Source organism: Pongo abelii, chromosome 7 (assembly GCF_028885655.2).
Source record: "Pongo abelii isolate AG06213 chromosome 7, NHGRI_mPonAbe1-v2.0_pri, whole genome shotgun sequence".
Lineage (NCBI taxonomy): Eukaryota > Metazoa > Chordata > Mammalia > Primates > Hominidae > Pongo > Pongo abelii.
Window position 1 is genome coordinate 159,531,702 of NC_071992.2, and position 19,730 is coordinate 159,551,431.

General features: G+C 53.3%; 1 protein-coding gene and 1 long non-coding RNA gene across 2 annotated transcripts; one reads left to right on the plus strand and one right to left on the minus strand.

Moving 5' to 3' along the window:
* Positions 1-4,017: 4,017 nt before the first annotated feature.
* On the minus strand, positions 4,018-8,225 carry LOC129060857 (lymphocyte antigen 6S-like). Its single transcript, XM_063726397.1, has 5 exons — positions 8,221-8,225; positions 7,249-7,358; positions 6,869-6,937; positions 6,264-6,380; positions 4,018-4,936 (listed from the first exon to the last, which is right to left on the minus strand). The coding sequence occupies exons 1-5, from the start codon at positions 8,223-8,225 to the stop codon at positions 4,722-4,724; spliced, it is 516 nt and encodes a 171-aa protein (XP_063582467.1). The 3' UTR covers positions 4,018-4,721.
* Positions 8,226-8,949: 724 nt separating this feature from the next.
* Positions 8,950-18,080, plus strand: LOC134761973 (uncharacterized). The gene is made up of 2 exons (XR_010141354.1): positions 8,950-9,451; positions 10,856-18,080. It is a non-coding gene; the product is annotated as an uncharacterized LOC134761973 (long non-coding RNA).
* The last annotated feature ends 1,650 nt before the right edge of the window (positions 18,081-19,730 follow it).

Genomic DNA, 19,730 nt, shown 5'->3' on the forward strand with positions numbered 1-19,730 from the left:
GGGAGGCGGAGGTTGCAGTGAGCTGAGATCGCGCCACTGCACTCCAGCCTGGGTGACAGAGTAAGACTCCATCTCAAAAAAAAAAAGATTCAACATTAATGAATGAAGCATTCGTCACAAGAAGTTACAGAAAGAACAGCAAATGGAATCCAAAAAAACAGAAGAAACGAATAAAAGTGACTTCAGAAATTAATAATATAGAAATTATGTACACATTAGATAGGATACACAAGTTAGTTATTTCTTTGGATAAACTAAAAACTTGGATAACTCTTGCTTTTTTTTTTTTTTTGAGACAGGGTCTCACTCTGTTGCCAGGGCTAGAGTGCAGTGGTGCAATCTCAGCTGACTGCAACCTTCGCCTCCCAGGTTCAAGCAATTCTTGTGTTTCAGCCTCCCAAGTAGCTGGGATTACGGGCTTGTGCAACCATGCCCGGCTAATATTTGTTATTTTTTGTAGAGATGAGGTTTCACCATGTTGGCCAGGCTGGTCTCAAACTCCTGACCTAAAATTATCCACCTGCCTCAACCTCCCAAAGTGCTGGAATTACAGGTGTGAGCCACCGTGCCCAGCCTTAAAAATGTGGATAATACTTGTGAGAGACCAGTCAAGAAAAGAAGAGGAGAAAAACAGCCATAATAGCAATGGGGAAAAAATCAGGATCAACAGAGGCTTCAGCCGGGCGCAGTGGCTCACACCTGTACTCCCAAGACTTTCGGAAGCCGAGGCAGGTGGATCCCTTGAGCCCAAGGGAGAAAGAGCAAAGGGGGACGCGTCACACTTTCAAACCATCAGATCTCCGGAGAACTCACTCACTATCACCAGAACAGCAGGAGGAAGATCTGACCCCACGATCCAGTCACCTCCCACCAGGCCCCTCTGCCAATTCACCATGAGATCTGGGCAGGGACACAAATCCAAACCATCTCAGCCTGTAACTTCTTTCTCCCTAAAGGGTATAAAATCGAGCTGTACCCCGGCCACCTTGGGCACATGTTCCCCGGACCTCCTGAGTCTCTGTCACAGGTCATGGTCCTCACATTTGGCTCAGAATAAACCTCTTCAAATATTTTAGAGTTTGGCTTTCTTTCATCAACACATCCCGTCCTGTAAAACGCAGAGTAAGCTGGAGAGAAGGGCTCACACCTGTCATCTCAACACTTTGGGGGACCAAGGTGGGAGGATCATTTGAGGCCAGGAGTTCAAGAGGCCAGCCTGGCCAACAAAGAAAGACCTCATCTCTAAAAAAAAAATAAGTAAATAAAAATAAATGCAAGTGACTTCACTCTTCTCTCCCAGAGCCTCCAATTGGCACTTTTGTGAGTTTCTTCAGGGTCTCTTGAACTGTACTCAGGGTGTCAAGAGGTACAGTCGGGAAGGATGGGGGCCTCTAATGAGGGGGTTAAGAGCATCATTCTGGGGGAGACATGAGGGAGGCAGCAGAGGAGGGGCTGTGGTGTGGCCTTGGCACACTGCAACTCCTGGAGGTCGGGCAGGGGCAGGATGTCCAGATAGTGGACGCATGAGTGGAGAAGACTTCAGCCGCCCTGACTCCACCTAGGAGGTGCCCCAGGGCAGAACCAGCAGCTGAGCCTGGCCAGCCCCGGCGGCGATGAGAGACAGTAGGTTTTGGGGTGACCAACAGGGAGCCCCAGCAGGAGTCCAGCAGGAGAGAGAAGCTGGGTATTGATCCTGCTGGCCCCTCCTGCAGTCCACAGGACTGTCCACAGCCCTCGCTCCTCTTAAGCAGCTCACCTGACTTGGTGGCCCCTCTCCTCCTGGCCCCTCCTTTTGGGCCTGGGTTGGGGGTGGCAGGGGTCCTGTCCCTGCAGCCGGAGTGGGATAGGGCACTGGAATGTTTCTGGGCAGCCCACCCCTGTAAGACGGCCTGGGGCTGGGCCCAGTAGCTCACACCTGTGATCTCAGCACTTTGGGAGGCTGAGGCAGGAGGATCACTTGAGCCCCGGAGTTCGAGAGCAGCCTGGGCAACATAGAGACCCCACTTCTACTTGAGAGACACAGAGAGAGAGAGAGACGGAGGGAGGGAGGGAAGGAGGGAAGCTCTTGGTAAACGCTCCTATTTTGTAAACTCCCTTCCTATTTTGTGATTAGGACGCTCCATCAGTTTCTGCCACCAGCTTGCTGGAGATGCTGCATGTCCCTGACTCCTCTCAAAGGGTGAAAGGTTCAGTCGCACCCGAGACCCCCTCCTCAGGCAGAGGATGAACTGAGTCCCCGCCCCACCGCCCGCCGGGCCTCTGTGAGTGGCGTGCAGGCTTATCCTGGAAGAAGAGGGACATTCGAACGGGGCCGGCGGCCTTCTCCCCGCTAGGCTGGGCTCCGGGGTGCGCGGAGAGTGGCCGCCACAGGCCATCAGCCTCCGGGGTTCTGGAAGCAGGGAGGGCAGAGGCTGGCCCAGCCTATGGGAGACCCTGCAGAGGCGTGGCCTCCAGGCTAATCCTGCCCCAACTCCCCCAGGGCGGGATTTCTTTTCTTTTTTCCTTTAATCTCTTTATCTACAGGCGCCGAGGCTTAAAGAGCTCCAGATGTCTCAGCATGCCAGGAGAGGTTTAGGATCCCCTGCCAAATACCAGGGAGATAAGAACGCACCAGACGGGCACAAACCAGAGCTGGTGACCCCCAGTTCCCTTTAAATCAGCGACATGTCATTACAAGGCGGAAGTCCCCGCCCGAGAGGACAGTCCCCAGGGCTTGCTAAGCATGCGTGGTATCAAGAGGCGCACTGAGGCGCTCCTGCAGCCTCCTCCCCGCACGGGACTCCTCACAACCCCCGGCCTCAGCCTCCCCGACAGGGCAGGGGCTCACTCTTCCCCACTCCGGGCCAGGAACGCAGCCTGCTTGCCTTTTTTGTCCAACTGGGTGCTCTTTCTTTGCGACTGATACAAAGTGGGAACAAACTCCGCTTCCGGTGATGCTCGGGCCCCAGGAGGCTGGAGGAGAAGTGCACGCTGCCCGGCCTTCAACCTGAACTGCCCCCAGCACTTCCGAGCCCCGACCCCTGCAGCTGTGAGGTGAGGTGGGGAGGGGGCTGCCTGCGGGGAGGGGGCTGCCAGCGGGGAGGGGGCGGCCTGCGGGGAGGGCGCTGCCAGCGGGGAGGGGGCGGCCTGCGGGGAGGGGGCGGCCAGCGGGGAGGGGGCTGCCAGCGGGGAGGGGGCGGCCTGCGGGGAGGGGGCGGCCTGCGGGGAGGGCGCTGCCAGCGGGGAGGGGGCGGCCTGCGGGGAGGGGGCTGCCAGCGGGGAGGGGGCGGCCTGCGGGGAGGGGGCGGCCTGCGGGGAGGGAGCTGCCAGCGGGGAGGGGGCGGCCTGCGGGGAGGGGGCTGCCAGCGGGGAGGGGGCGGCCTGCGGGGAGGGGGCGGCCTGCGGGGAGGGGGCTGCCAGCGGGGAGGGGGCGGCCTGCGGGGAGGGGGCGGCCTGCGGGGAGGGGGCTGCCAGCGGGGAGGGGGCGGCCTGCGGGGAGGGCGCTGCCAGCGGGGAGGGGGCGGCCTGCGGGGAGGGGGCGGCCTGCGGGGAGGGCGCTGCCAGCGGGGAGGGGGCGGCCTGCGGGGAGGGGGCGGCCTGCGGGGAGGGCGCTGCCAGCGGGGAGGGGGCGGCCTGCGGGGAGGGCGCTGCCAGCGGGGAGGGGGCGGCCTGCGGGGAGGGGGCTGCCTGCGGGGAGGGGGCTGCCAGCGGGGAGGGGGCGGCCTGCGGGGAGGGGGCGGCCAGCGGGGAGGGGGCGGCCTGCGGGGAGGGGGCGGCCTGCGGGGAGGGGGCTGCCAGCGGGGAGGGGGCGGCCTGCGGGGAGGGGGCGGCCAGCGGGGAGGGGGCGGCCTGCGGGGAGGGGGCTGCCTGCGGGGAGGGGGCGGCCTGCGGGGAGGGGGCGGCCTGCGGGGAGGGGGCTGCCTGCAGGGCGGGCCGCGTGGGTCCCCCGAGCGTGGGGGACCAGTGACGTCAGGCAACATTTCTCCAAAGGCTCCCTCGCCTCTTCCTTTGGCATCCGGGGTGCTCAGAGGGAGGGGGAAGCCAGGGGGTGTGGAGAGGATCACTGGAGAGGGGAAGGGCCGGAGTTATCCCCTTGGGGACGAGGCAGAGGCTCCGGTCCCTGGGGGGGCACCCATGCCCCAGGAGCACCTCCCCAAGGCCATGGTGCCAGCAGGATGTTGCAGAGGCCTGAGGTCAGAGTGGCAGGTGGGTGGTCTCAGGAACGGCGAGGAAGAAGCTGAGTGCTGACGCTGAGTGGGTCAGCAGAAGTCTGTTTATTGTCCTTGAGAGGGATGCCCTCACCCTGTGCGGGAGGCCAGCAGGGCCCCCTGGGACCCACGTTCCCTCCTTGCTTGGATTCAGATGGCCCAGAGAGCTGAGGGGTTGGCCCTGGCTCCTCGGCAAGTTAGTGACAAGCTGGATGGAGCTGGGGACTCCCGTCCTGGGCCACAGTTTCTCTATGACCCTGGGTCCCAAGCAGCCAGCGGTGGGGCCTGGTCTCTGAGGCCCAGCTCTGAAAAAAGTGGTGTTGCAGGGAGCATGGGCTGGAGGGCCTGGGCCCGGAGGACAATGAGTTTAAGCAGGGATATGTCCCCTGACAAGGAAGTCCCCACCTCTGCCCTGGCCACATCCTTTGATCTCATGGCTGAAAAGCCACACCAGAATTCCCGCAATTCAGTGAAGCAGCTGGTGACGCACAGGGACAGAGGGGAGGGCTGCGGGGGAGGGGGCGGGAAAGGCCCTCACAGCAGGGCCCAGAGGAAGACTGACCCCAGGCTGAGCAGGAGCTGCACGCACAGGGCCCAGGGGCTGCCGGCTGCCAGGACCGCCGCATTGCAGAGGTCTCCCTTGCAGCAGATCTGCGAGTCCACGATGGCACTTGTAAGTTTCAGCAGGGGGAATCCGAAGTCCTTCTGGCAGGAAGAGAGGCAGAGCTTGTTCTCCCCTCTCACTTTACCCGCGAGAGAGCGGGGTGGGGGATGAGCAGGGCCCTGCTCCGGGGCCTCAAGGGCTTTCTGCGGGGAGGCTCCGTACCCCAACATCTGCTGGCTGGGAGCCTGAACATCAAAGCCATGAGGACCAAGGCCATTGGAGCCCTTTCACTTAGGGGACGCTGAGGCCACCCAGGGAACCAGGGTTGTGGCAGAAAGGGCAGCAGGGTTTGAGTTCTTTCCCCAGGCAGCCCTCACCCTTGCCCCGGCATTGGGCCCCCCAAACTGGGAGCTGGGTGCTGCTTTTGGGAAACAGCTGTGGGCTCCAGGCTGGCTTTTTTTTTTTTTTTTTGGTAATCTTGATGAGATGGATTTTTGCTCTTGTGGTGCAGGCTGGAGTGCAATGGGGCGATCTCTGCTCACCACAACCTCCACCTCCTGGGTTCAAGCGATTCTCCTGCCTCAGCCTCCCCAGTAGCTGGGATTACAGGCATGCACCACCATGCCTGGCTAATTTTGTATTTTTAGTAGAGACAGGGTTTCTCCATGTTGGTCAGGCTGGTCTCCAACTCCCGACCTCAGGTGATCCCCCCCGTCTTGGCCTCCCAAAGTGCAGGGACCACAGCTGTGAGCCACCACGCCCAGCCAGGGCAGGCCTTTTCCTGCCTCACCTCACTGAAGGGTGTGGCCTGGGGACAGATGCAGCTCCGAGAGCTAAGGGTGCTGAGGGTGCTGTGGGCCTGGGCAGGTGGCAGCCCCTTCTCAGTCCTCCCATGGCCTGGCTGATATCCCACCATTCCGGAGTCATTCCTTTAGCTTGAAGCTAACTGTCTCCAAGTTCTTCCGGGCAGGTAACTCACTGAATGCTCACAGCCTGCCCCTCTCCTGCATGGAGCTGGTGAGACCCATGGTATTAAGTGGGGACAAGGGGCAGAGGCCACGGGGGTCCCCAGAGTAGCTACAGCAGCCGGCGATGGGAGGCTACTGGGAAGTTGGTGTGGGCCCTGCTGCTGGGCACTGGGAGGGGCTGGGATGGTTTCCACAGTGATGAGGATCCTGTGAGCGCCCCCTGCTCTAGAATCCAGAGCATCCCCTGTCCCTGCAGACCCACAACCCTTAGGCTGAGTTTGGTGGCCCAGGCTCCTCAGCCCTACCACTCTTCCACCCTTCCCTGCACAGGCCCTGCCCCCTATGCCCACCCCACCCCACCCCCACTCCCCACCTCAGAGGCCACAGACCAGCCCCCAAAGTGCTGAGGGCTTATAGGGGGACCTTGGTCCATCATGCAGCTATCTAAGAAGTGCCCCTCCCTCCCCAGAGCCTGCCCTCTGCCCTGGCACCCCAGGGACTCACTGCCAAAGATGCTCACTTTCTGGGAGACACAGACCCCATCTGGGAAGGGGCATGAGACCATGCTGCAGGAGGCCCCTTCTGAGACCGCCAAGCATCCGTAGCAGTGCAGACCCTCAGCTGGGAGAAAGGGCAAGGTGGGTGACCACAGCACATGCCAGGACATACACCAATGCCCTGGTGAGCGTCCCATGCCCACAAGGGCACCCACTCTCACCACCACCCTTGTCCCACACCTGCCACCTGGACCCATGGCCTGTGCAATAGCCCCACACACCTGCCTGCAACTGGCAGCCTGCAACCAGCGGCCTGCAACCCTCCAACACGACCTCCTTGTCCAGAGGCACCAGCAGCGGCTACCCAGTGCCAAAGGCATACATATGCCCAGGACCCAGTGAGTCCTTGGAAGTGAGCACAGCCGGCACGCGCGGTAACAAGCGCAGAGCAGGCACCAAACACACCAGTCACCTCCACCACCAGAACACCGAAGCCCGCCACCCCCAGCAGGCACGCCTTCCGAGCACACCCACCCGCAACTAGTTCCAGTGCACGCGGGGCAGCAGGAGCGCACTGGAACGAAGTCCCCTAAAGGCCCCTCTGCTTCTCACCTCTCTCCACGCTCAGCAGGGCCACCAGCAGGACCAGGGACAAGGTCTTCATGGCCCATGGCGTGGAGACTGCTCATTCCAGGGTGCTGGTGCACACACAAACTTCTGCGAATCGGAGCAGCCCTCGGCCACCTCACCCTCCTGGGGTTCCAATGAGTCCTGCACTGCAGCAAAGCCAAAACATCCGGCTCTCCATCTCCCACCCTGTCCTCAGCAGGTCACCCAAAGGAGAACTGTCTGCCTCACACCCCCACCCCAGTCCCCATTCCTCCCTCCCATCCTTGCCTGCAATTCTCCCCCAGAGCCCCAAGGCTGTACCGCACCGCCTCTCCTTAGCGCCCCCACCCAGGACCCTCCCAGGCCTGGTCCACCCTCCTCACCTTCCTTCCTCTGGCTGATTCTCAGCCACTTGCCCTGCAGGCTTGCCAGAGAAAAGAAGGTGGGGCAGGGAGAGGCCCTGCCCTTAGCATCTCTTCCCGTCAGGCTCTTCCTGATTGGCCCAGAACAAGGATGGGTGCCTGAATTTCCATTTCACAGGAACTTGCTACTGGAGCAATAGGTGACTCCAGGCCAGTTTACTCTTTTTTTTTTTTCTTTTGAGCTGGAGTCTCACTCTGTCACCCAAGCTGGAGTACAGCGGCACAGTCTTGGCTCACTGCAACCTCTGCTTCCCGAGTTCAAGCAATTCTCCTGCCTCAGCCTCCTGAGTAGCTGGGACTACAGGTGCCCACCACCAGGCCCAGCTAATTTTTGTATATTAGTAGAGATGGGGTTTCACCATGTTGGCCAGGCTGGTCTCGAACTCCTGACCTCAAGTGATCCGCTCACCATGGCCTCCCAAAGTGCTAGGATTACATGTGTGAGCCACCATGCCCAGCCCAATTTACTCTTTATACTAGAATTGGCAGTAGATGGGGCTGGTGGCTCACATCTGTAATCTCATCACTTTGGGAGGCCAAGGCAGGAAGATAGCTTGAGGCCAGGAGTGAAACCACTTTTGCAAGATTATAACAATGAGAGGAGGCCAGGTGTGGTGGCTCATGCCTGTAATCCCAGCACTTTGGGAGGCCGAGCTGGGCAGATCACAAGGTCAGGAGATCGAGACCATCCTGGCTAACATAGTGAGACTCTGTCTTTGCTAAAACTACAAACAAATTAGCCGGGCATGGTGGCGGGTGCCTGTAGTCCCAGCTACTTGGGAGGCTAAGGCAGGAGAATGGCGTGAACCCGGGAGGCGGAGCTTGCAGTGAGATGAGATTGCGCCACTACACTCCAGCTTGGGTGACAGAGTGAGGCTCCAGCTCAAAAAAAAAAAAAAAAAAAAAAAGTGAGAGGAATCTAACATAACTGACTCCATCTTGCTTCTAATCTCAAAAGCTAACCTGCCTTTGCTCAGGTGGCATAGGCCAAGCTAACTATGGGAGGAATTTAGTTCATCGTTTAGAGTAACGATGGGCAAGGCATGGTGGCTCACACCTCTAATACCTTTGGGAGACCGAGGCAGGTGGAATCACCTGAGGTCAGGAGTTCGAGACCAGCCTGGCCAACATGACGAAACCCTGTCTCTGCTAAAAAAATAAAAATGAAAATTAGCTGGCGTGGTGGCGGGCACCTGTAATCCCAGCTACTCAGGACGCTGAGGCAGGAGAATCACTTGAACCCGAGATGCGGAGGTTGCAGTGAGCCGTTATTGTGCCATTGTACCCCAGCCTGGGTGACAAGAGCGAAACTCCATCTCAAAACAAAAATAAATGAATACAAATAAAAAATAAAGTAAGGATGACAATAGTCTTTTCCCAAAACTACTCCACTCCTTGAGACCAAAGCCACCTTTGTAAAACTAATGAAAGACCACAAGGTTAGCATTATGGAAAGGGGCTTGATTTTTTTTTTTTTTTCTTTTTGAGATGGAGTCTTGCTTTGTTACCCAGGCTGGAGTGCAATGGTGCCATCTCAGCTCACTGCAACCTCTGCCTCCAGGGTTCAAGTGATTCTCCTGCCTCAGCCTCTGGAGTAGCTGGGATTACAGGCGCCTGCCACCGTGCCCGGCTTTTTTTTTTTTTTTTTTTTTTTTTTTTTTTTGTATATTTAGTAGAGACGGGGTTTCACCATGTTGGCCAGTCTCAAACTCCTGAGCTCAGGTGATCTGCCTGCCTCGGCCTCCCAAAGTGCTGGGATTACAGGCGTGAGAGGCACAGCGCCTGGCCCAGGGGCTTGACTTCTGCTCATGAGCCAGGAGAGGTAGTCAAGGAAGTGACCATATCCTTGGGATGCAGCCACCGTGGCCACTGTACAGTCAACACAGTAAGCCTTTGCATTTGCGCTGTGGTCCAGCTCATCCAAGCAATGCTAGCTCAAGGAGAGAAATCACCCCTCCCCAACTAGAGAGCAGGCATATTTGATTTTCCCTGTCCTCAGACTGACCCTTTGCTCATTATAATAGAAAACACACCCCTGGTGGAGATTTAAGACGCTAATGACACATGCGACGTATGAGCAAGCAGGTGCAGCTACTGCGTGTGTGTACCCAGAGGACCCCCTCCCCCAGAACATGCTTCCTAGCAACGCCTCTGCCCACCCGCTGTGAGTAATCATGGAAGACTCCCATGGAGGAGCCTCCCTGGTGCCGGTCTCTGCTGTCTCGCCCTTACGAGCAGCCGGCCCTGAATCCTCTCTCTCAGGAGGTCCTATCTCTTCTGCATCGAACTTTCAAAATATTCTTTCTCCTTTGCAATACATTGCTCTGTGCTGCATCTCCTTGGCTGTGTGTCTCTTGTTTAAATTCTTTTAAACTAAGAAGACAAGAATGGAGGCCTCACAGCAGCCGCCAATGTTTCTGGTGCCGTGACTCGGATGGAGGTTTGTCTGCATCATTGACTCCAGTTTCCCTTCCCCGCAGCGGGTACCGTGGCAGTGCCAGGCTGCGTGGTTGGCTGTCGCTGGTTTTCCCAGGGCTGTTTCAGTCAAGCTCCGGGGAAGGTTTCTAAGTTGCCTGGACCGTTTCTGTGGATATATGTGCTGCTCTCCTCTGGCTGCTGCCTCTGCACCAGTCATCATTATCCAACCACACCGGTTGCTCTCAACATTCAGTATTCGGGCTGTTTGGCCGCTTCGTTTCACAAAACCTTTCTGGCCTCGTTTCAGACGCAGCTGGTTTGCTGTCCCTCTGGTAGCACTTGGCCGCCACCTTGTGGCCATTGTGATTTATTGTCTGATCGGGTTTTCTGTTTTACAAAATTTTCTTGTTTTTTTTCTTTTTTTTTTTTGTTTGAGATGGAGTCTCTTTTGCCCAGGCTGGAGTGCCATGACACCATTTCAGCTCACTGCAACCTCCACCTCCTGGTTCAAGCGATTCTCCCGCCTCAGCCTCCCGGGTTGCTGGGACTACAGGGGTCTGCCACCACGCCCGACTAATTTTTTGTACTTTTAGTAGAGATGGGGATTTCACCATGTTGGCCAGGCTGATCTCGAACTGCTGACCTCAGTGATCCATCCACCTTGGCCTCCCAAAGTGTTGGGATTACAGGCGTGAGCCACCGTGCCTGGCCAAAATCTGTTTTGAGGGACACATTAAGAGTGCCCTGTCCCTCCAGACCTCATGCACTTTCCAGCTCCTTCAGATGGTCCTTCAACTGGTGTTCTTTGCTGAACAAAAGATGCTCAGTCATGTAGCTGCCAGGCCGTGGGGACTGCATCGGGCATTCCAGGCACTGTAATCGGGCATCACCAATGGCCAACCACTGAGGCAGGGAAAGGCTTGCTGGCGAGACGTTGGGCCCCCCAGCCAGCAGTGGGGGCCACCTCAGTCGGGCCTGGAGACTTCCAGCACCCGTGAGACCCAGGACGGTGCATGCCAAATGCCCGTGACCTCCTAGCTCCCTGGTTTCATGGGGGTTCAAGGGGATGTCCCAGACCCTGTCATGATCCAGCTTGGCTCGGGGACACCTGTGACCTCCTGGACTTTGGTGTCTGTTTTTGTCATTGCAGGATTCTCTCGGCACCGTGGGAACCACCTCCTCTACTCTCACTGAACACCCCTGGGATGTATCTTTAAAAATTGGAACACCTTTTGGCTAGGTGAGCTAAAAAGGAAAAGACATCTTTTGTTACACTGTTTGGCCTGGGTACAAGTTAGCTGACAATGAAAAGTGGCCAGAGAGTGAAACTGTGAGCTTATCGCCATCCTGCAGCTCCGTCTTTCCGTAGGAATCAGGGACAATGGTCAGAAGTACCCATGAGTAGGCATTTATGGCCTTACAACAGAACCTGGCTTTATGCAGCACCTGCAGGCTAAAATCCAGTAAGCCAGAAAGCCCCCCAGACCCATGCGAAGACCCTCTTTTATTAAAGGGAAGGGACTCCAGGCCCCATGGCCCAACTCCAAGTCCAGCTGGGGGTTCTCAGGCCTCCACACCTCCTTCCGACTCCCCAGCATCCCCCGCACTATCAGAGTCTCCTGTGGAATCTAATCCCGTTGGGAGATCCCAAATGGAGAGGGGACCATTATGGCACATGTCCCATAAATGATCTAATTTATAGACTCACATCAATAAATGATCTAATCCAATGGAAGCAAAAATCAAAAACTCACCTTCTGTAGCAGAGAAATGGAGAGTAGCCCTAGGAGTCCTCCCGAAACTGGGAGAAACACCTGGTCTGGTTGTGGGAGAAACACCTCGTCCAGTTGTGGGAGAAACGCCTCGTCCAGTTATGGGAGAAACGTCTCGTCTGGTGGGCTCGTTTCCAAAGCAGCTGGACTCTGCGCCCTGCAGGTGGCCTGGCTGCCTTAGGGCAGTCACAGCCATCGCCATTCTAGTAGAAGAAGCCCAAAACCTGACTTTTTTTTTTTTTTTTTTTTTTTTTGAGACGGAGTCTTGCTGCGTCGCCAGGCTGGAGTGCAGTGGTGTGATCTCGGCTCATTGCAACCTTCGCCTCCCGGGTTCAAGCGATTCTCCTGCCTCAGCGTCCCGAGTAGCTGGAATTACAGGCGTGCACCACCACGTCTGGCTAATTTTTGTATTTTTAGTAGACGCGGGGTTTCACCATGTTGGCCAAGCTGGTCACGAACCCCTGACCTCAAGTGATCCACCCGTCTCGGCCACCTAAAGTGCTGGGATTACAGGAGTAAGCCACCTTGCCCGGCCCCAAAACCTGACTTTCAGTCACACCTTCAAGGTCCTCACTCCCCACCAGGTGCAGGGAGTTATAGAAATAAAGGGCCATGTTGGCTCTTGGGAGGAAGACTCGCCATGATCAGGCGCCCTCCTGGACTCCCTCAAGGTTACTATAAAAACCTGTGGTACCCTTAATCCAGCTTCTCTCATGCCAGCCTGTTCCTGGGAGAACCTAACTCGTTCCAGGGTTGAAACATGGGCCAGGCCTTCCGCAGTAGAATAGACCTCAGGGGTGCACCCTCTAGAATCCTGGTGCTGAATGGCTCACGGATGGAAGTAGTTGCATGGAAAATAAAAAAAGAGGGGCAGGACATGCTGTGGTTAGTCTACACCAAACAACAGATGCCCACACTGCCACCTAATACCTCGGTGCAGAAAACAGATCAAGTCCCCTGACCAGGGCCCGGCTCAGGGTCAGGGAAAGGCGCTTCACAGGTGCGCCGACTCCAAGGGCGCTTTCCTTGTCCCTCGTGCACACACAACTGTTAGGAAAGAACGGGTCTTCTAAATGCAAGGAAATCCCCCGTTACATATGCAAAAGAAATACTGCAGCTTTTAGAGGCTGTGCAGGAGCCTGAGCAAGTGGCAGTCCTTCACTGCCTGGGACATCAAAGAGGAAACTCCTCAGTGACATTGGGAAATGCAAGGGCTGACAGGAAAGCTAAGAGGGAACTCCGGGAGCAGTGGCCCAGCTGGCCTTGTTCCCCTGTGGCCATTCTCTTGATGTAAATCCATCTTAACTACAAAAGAACTAGCAGCTGAGCATGGTGACGCACCCTGTAATCCCAGCACTTTAGGAGGCCAAGGCGAGCGGATCACCTGAGGTCAGGAGTTCGAGACCAACATGGTCAGGAGTTCGAGGCCAACGTGGTGAAACCCTGTCTCTACTAAAAATACAAAAATTAGCCGGGCGTGATGGCACGCACCTGTAATCCCAGCTACTCAGGAGGCTGAGGCAGGAGATTCACTTGAACCCGGGAAGCAGAGGTTGCAGCGACCCAAGAGCACACCACTGCACTCCAGCCTGGGCGACAGAGGGAGACTCTGACTCAAAAATAATAATAATTAAAACATCAAAACAAGCATAAGCTAAAGAAAGTCAGGGGACTCTAATACCTGAGGGTTAGTGACTCATAGGTCAAAAGCTCTTGCTTCCTCAGCCAGACCAGTAGAAAATAGTTAAAAGTTTACATGATTCCCAGCTAGGCACAGTGGCTCACACCTGTAATCCCGGCACTTTGGGAGGCCGAAGCACGTGGATCACTTGAGGTCAGGAGTTCTAGACCACCCTGGCCTACATGGAGAAACCCCATCTCTACTAAAAATACAAAAATTAGCCGGGCATGGTGGCACCCACCTATAATTCCAGCTACTCAGGAGGCTGAGGCAGGAGAATCACTTGAACCCAGGAGGCAGAGGTTGCAGTGAGCTGAGATCATGCCACTGCACTCCAGCCTGGGTGACAGAGTGAGACTCTGTCTCAAAAAAAAAAAAAAAAAAAGCCGGGCGCGGTGGCTCAAGCCTGTAATCCCAGCACTTTGGGAGGCCGAGGCGGGCAGATCACGAGGTCAGGAGATGGAGACCATCCTGGCTAACACGGTGAAACCCCGTCTCTACTAAAAATACAAAAAATTAGCCGGGCGTGCTGGCGGGCGCCTGTAGTTACAGCTACTTGGGAGGCTGAGGTGGCAGAATGGCGTGAACCCGGGAGGCGGAGCTTGCAGTGAGCCAAGATCGCGCCACTCCACTCCAGCCTGGGGGACAGAGCAAGACTCCGTCTCAAAAAAAAAAAAAAAAAAAAAATTTACATGATTATCTCCATATGGGGCAGGACAACATGACCACCTGGGTGGACCATCTCTTTATGGGCAAGGGCCTGGCAACCACAATAGAGTCACTCAGGCCTGTGAACTTTGCTCCCAAAATAACCCTGGGGGCAAACAAAGACAAAGGCCTCTCACTAACCCCAGTCCAGCAGCGAGGAACCCAGGAACCCCTCCTGTTGAGGACTGGCAGGTTGACCGCACCCACACGCCCTCCTTTCGAGGCTTTAAATACCTTTTGGGTTTTGTAGACACCTTTACCGGTTGGGTGGAAGCTCTCCCCCAAGAACGGAGAATGCTACAGAAGTGGCCAAGGCATGTTTTGGCCTCCCCCGCTCCTTGCAGCTAGAACCCAGCAGGGAGCTCAAGCTTTCGGAATTAAGTATCATCTCCACTCCTCATGGAGGCTGCAATCTTCCAGCAAGGTTGAAAGGACCAGTCACACTTTAAAGCAAACCCTGGCAAAATTATGCCAGGAAACTTCTGGGTCTTGGTATACTCTGTCGTCTATCGTGTTCATGAGAATACAAACGGTCCCCGAAGGGAAGAGGAAACTTAGTCTTTTTGAAATGACTTATGGGAGACCCTTCCTCACCTTAGACCTGTTAATCAAACCTGAAACTCAGTGTATTATAAAATATATTCAAAATCTAGGCCAGGTACGGCTGGCCACCCAGGAATATGGCAACATAGTGCTGCCCTCGCCTGGGCAAGTAAAACACAACCGCAAAATGCTGCCTGGAGACTAGGTCCTATTAAAAACCTAGAAGGAAGGCTCCCCAGCGGATCAACTTCTTTCTAAATGGAAGGGACCTTACCAAGTGCTACGAACCACCCCCGATGACTGTAAAGCTGCAGGGAGTCGCCAGCTGCGCCCACATGACCAGAATTAAACTTTGCAATTAACCTTTACAGAAACCAGAGGAAGCCGCTCATTACACCTGAGAGCTCACAGAGGCTCTGAAGTTTCTATTCAAGAAAACAACTCCAGATGGGGCTGATCTGGAAGACAAGTAACATCTTCCTTTCCTTGGTGCTTGCCTGCCATGCTCTAGGCGCTTTTAGAGATGCTGGTCTGTGTGCTAGGGAAGCGATTAACCATACTGTTAGTCTGTTAAACATAACTCAACCTAGCTGGCTTTCCATGACTACCAAACGCTGGGAATATGCCAGACCTGTGCCTGTGGAAGACCCTGGCCTCCCAGCACACCTCCAGGAACAAGCTCCCTGGACCGCAGGATGGGGATAGCAGCCCCAACAGTCAATACAAAGGGATTTTACTGGGTGGGCTCATGGGTTCTTTAAGTCCCCCCTCGTAACAATCAACAGAAATTCAAATGTCCCAAAAGGAGAAATGCTTTCTTAGCGTATCTTTTATCTGGAGTATTTCCCCTTCTTCCTCTACAGCAATCATGCCAGTTCCAACACTTTTGTAGGAAAACTCCAAGAGAGTCAGTGTAGCCGAACCTTTGTCACTGGGTCACCTATCTAGTCCATACGTCTGCAGGAATTATACTGATAAATGGACAACTCGCCCATGCACTCAATCTCCCTCTCTATCCTGTTCCCTGACCGGCATGATCTCTACTTCCTGTCAGCACAACTAGGACGTCTGGTTTCTGCTGGGCTGCCCTCTCATGGGAAGCCTTTAATCACTCTATCTCAATGTATCCTCTGGGGACCGTCAACATTTCCTATTAAAGATAACTACCCCTGGCCAGGCGCGGTGGCTCACGCCTGTAATCCCAGCACTTTGGGAGGCCGAGGCGGGCAGGTCATGAGGTCGGGAGATCGAGACCATCCTGGTTAACACGGTGAAACCCTGCCTCTACTAAAAATACAAAAAATGAGCCGGGCATGGTGGCGGGCGCCTGTAGTCCCAGCTACTTGGGAGGCTCAGGCAGGAGAATGGCGAACCCGGGGAGTAGAGCTTGCAGTGAGCTGAGATGGCGCCACTGCACTCCAGCCTGGGGGACAGAGCTAGACTCCGTCTCAAAAAAAAAAAGAGAACTACACCTGTGGTGGGAGTCTAAGAGGGGAACCCTATTTAAAGAACTTGTTAACACTACCATCCAACTCTACTGTCCCCTGATGGGCCCAGTGACCACTGCCAACATAGCTACACAAAACCTTTCACTTACAGGCCAGAAAATAGAAAACCGCCTTTTATAGAACCTCCACTGCTTTTACCACTATAATGAAAAATACTTTTGTAGCACAAATTTCACCACCACACGGAGTTTTGGTGGGTTGTGGATCTCCAGTGTATCTACGACTCCCTCCACTCTGGAAGGGACAGCGCTCCATCACTTACAACTCCCCCCATCTAACTCCACACGGGCTACTACGTCTCCCCCTTTTCCCATGTACCAACATCATGTGAGCCACCTCCGAGAGGACCCCTTCTTCCCTTGGGTTTAGTGTTATCCTCTCTATTGGGATTAGCAGGGACAGTTACGGGAGAAAGAGCCTTGGGAATCCAGCATAAACTGTCTTGGGAGACTGAATGGCCCGCCAGCAAACGGCAGGGGGCCTCACGAGTCTTCAACAGCAGCTGGACTCCCTGGCTGCTGTAGTCCTGCAAAACCGAGGGGCCTTAAATCTTCTCATGCTGGACAAGGAGGGACGTGTCTATATCTAAAAGGGGAATGCTGTGTTTACATCAGTCAGCCCAGTTTGGTCCTAGAACGTATTAAAAACGTCGTTACCCAGACAGACAAAATTGAATCTTTAGGAACTTCCATGGGAACTTGGAAGCAATGGCTGTTGTCTGCCCTACTCCCTTTAATAGTGCTAATTATTACCACACTTTTAGCCTTAACTTTTAGTCCAACTTTGTTTTTTGTTGTTGTTGTTGCTTTTCTGTTTTAAGATCATTTATTAGAACACAGTCATTCAGAAGCCACTGAGACATCAGGCAGCAGGAAGGAAGGTGGGGGGAGCAGGCCCTGGGAAGGACCGAGGACAAACTAATAGCCACAGTAATGACATTTCATTTTATTCTGATAAAGACTAATGTATGCCTGATAACCTCGTGATAATCCATAAGTTTGGTAGCTCACAACATTTTTAGAAAACACATACGATTAACATTCAAATAAGGCATTATAGAAAGTTTTATAAAGAATGAAGTGTTTACTGTCATTCTTTTAAAAAACCTTGGCTCATCTTGAAAGATCAATGAATTTTTAAAATATGAGAAGAAAAGAAAAATAAAATTTTCCCCCCAAAATACATAAGAACCACTTACAGGCAATGGCATTTTAAGTACCTGGAAAAAAACGGAACAGATTTTTAAAGGCAATTAATAACAGCTTGTATGAGGGCTTGTTTCATATGACTTAGCATCAAGTAAAGGAAGAGTAAATACACCGTGGAAGACGCCATCAGGTTTTTCCTCCACCTGTCATATTTCTCCACCTCTCCCAGACCACACAGCACATCAGCAGCCATCCTTGCTGCCCACTCAGGAATCACTGTAGATTCCAGTTTTTAAATGGCTGCTCAGATGATGCCAATAGAGTTCTTTCTCCTTACAATAAGGTGGCAGTGAATGCTGACACGTATCGAGTTCTCTGATCAGGAACAAAGAACTCCTTCCGGAAACTCATTTTCCTGGTCCTTGTTAACCTGTCATGTAAATTCTTTTTATTGGCACACCTGTTTACTAATTATGATTGATTGCTGTTTATGCCAAGGGAGCATTTTGCAGGCATGCCTCATCTGTTTACTCACGACACAGTGAGCTTACTTTATTTACACAGTGCCGCGGGTTTTCTCTTTCTTCTTTTCTGTTTTTGGCGGCGGGGGCGGCACTATAACTTGTTATTTATCAGGGTCGATCATACATTTGGATCAAAACGAGAAACTGGCAAGTAGATCCTAAAACACATTTCTCAACCTGCGTCACATCGGAAAACATATAGACTTTAACTCCGTTTTGCTGAAAATTCATTCAACTTTGGTGCTTGTCCAAGGCAATTTCTGACATAAATCATAACCCCGAGTATATATGTATTTTCAAAGGAAACAAGTCATCTTAAAGTAATATTTTTCTGTATGCTAATTGATACATTTTTATAGCAAATTGAAAATTCTGAGCAAACTGAAAGTATGCCTAACAACAAAATAAATACGGCATATATGGTTAGCACATACATTTCTTACTGTAAAGGCAGCAGTGAATTTGTGTCTCACAATAAATCTGTAAATCCAGTTGCTTTCTTTCTGGAATTTATATAATGTCTCACCATGTTCCACAAAAAGGCTAGAAATGCCTTTTTTGGAATCAATCTATGCAAACATTTCTGATTACATATTTTCCCCAAATGACATGTAACTTTTTTAAACTTTTCCAGAAAAATATGGAAACTTTATCAACCACTTATTAACTGAACAAAAAGTGAGATTACTACCAAATGCTCGTTTAATTTTGCTCTAACAGATGTTTTAAAAGTTCAGGCATCGCTGATATTTTTGAGGATAACTGCATAAAACACACTAGGTGATTTCAAAGGATGAATCTTAGTGTCTGACTCATTTGGCACATCCTTAGTATCCAGAATAAAATCCAGAATAAAATGAAAGTAATATAGTTTTCAAAGAATTCATATATACTGGAAGTCTTAGGAAAAGCACTTCTAAATGTGGGGATTAGGAGGTTTGCCCATCTTACCGTTAATAGTTACACACATTTCTCCTCATGGAGTAACTGAAGTTTTCTGGCTTGTTTGTGGAACTTTAGTTTGTAGGAAAGTATATATATAGGGCCAAATCTTGTTGGTTTCTGTTCTTGAGAATGTTTCCAACACCCCCTTTTTTCTGGTAATATTCCAGGACTGGCTTTGTTTGGCTTCATAAGCCTTTAGTCTCTTTTTTACTATTATTATTATTTTTATTTATTTTTTTGAGGCAGAGTCTTGCTCTGTCATGCAAGCTGGAGTGCAGTGGCGCCATCTCAGCTCACTGCACTCTCCGCCTCCTGGGTTCAAGCGATTCTCCTCCCTCAGCCTCCTGAGTAGCTGGGACTACAGGCGCCTGCCACCACGCCCGGCTAAATTTTGTATTTTTAGTAGAGACAGGGTTTCACCATATTGGCCAGGCTGGTTTCGAACTCCTGACCTTGTGATCCTCCCGCCTTGGCCTCCCAAAGTGCTGGGATTACAGGCGTGAGCCACTGCTCCTGGCTGCCTTTAGTCTCTTGATAACCGTCTCTGGTTTATCATCCTCATGCTGAGTGAGAGGGTCCCCAGTCAGATCATCAATGCCCACAGTTTTGGGAGAGTTGAATTCAATGTTGAAGACTCAGCCGCTGGCGGGATGAATCCAGCAAGCAGTAAGGCGTTGTTTAATGACCTCAAAGGGTACATTCAGGTTAATCACTGTGTCGATCTGATCAGCTCTATCTGGGGCTTCTGCCTGTGGAAGTGCCCTTGAAAAACCATCCAACAGCTAGACTGGGTGAGATTTTCCGGCTCCTGCAGCCGGCCTGACTGGCGGCCTGTGTCGGGTGCCATTTGAGAGATTTCAACTAGCCCACGCGCAACCAGAGGGATGCGGCCCACAGTGCAGGTGGTCTCAGCAGCTCTGAAGGGTTGCAGCCCACAGTGCGGGTGGTCTCAGCGGCTCTGGAGGGATACAGCCCACGGTGAGGGTGGTCTCAGCAGCTCTGGAGGGATATGGCCCACAGTGAGGGTGGTCTCAGCGTCGCCTCTGTCCGACCCTCCCTCCCTCTGCATCTCTCTCAAATCTTGGCAGCCCACAGACTGAGTCAAATTGAGAAGAAAGAAAGTGGAGGCAAGTTCATTAACGTCAGTGCAATTAGTTTAACAGTATTCAATTACAAACAAATAGAGCATGTCAGAT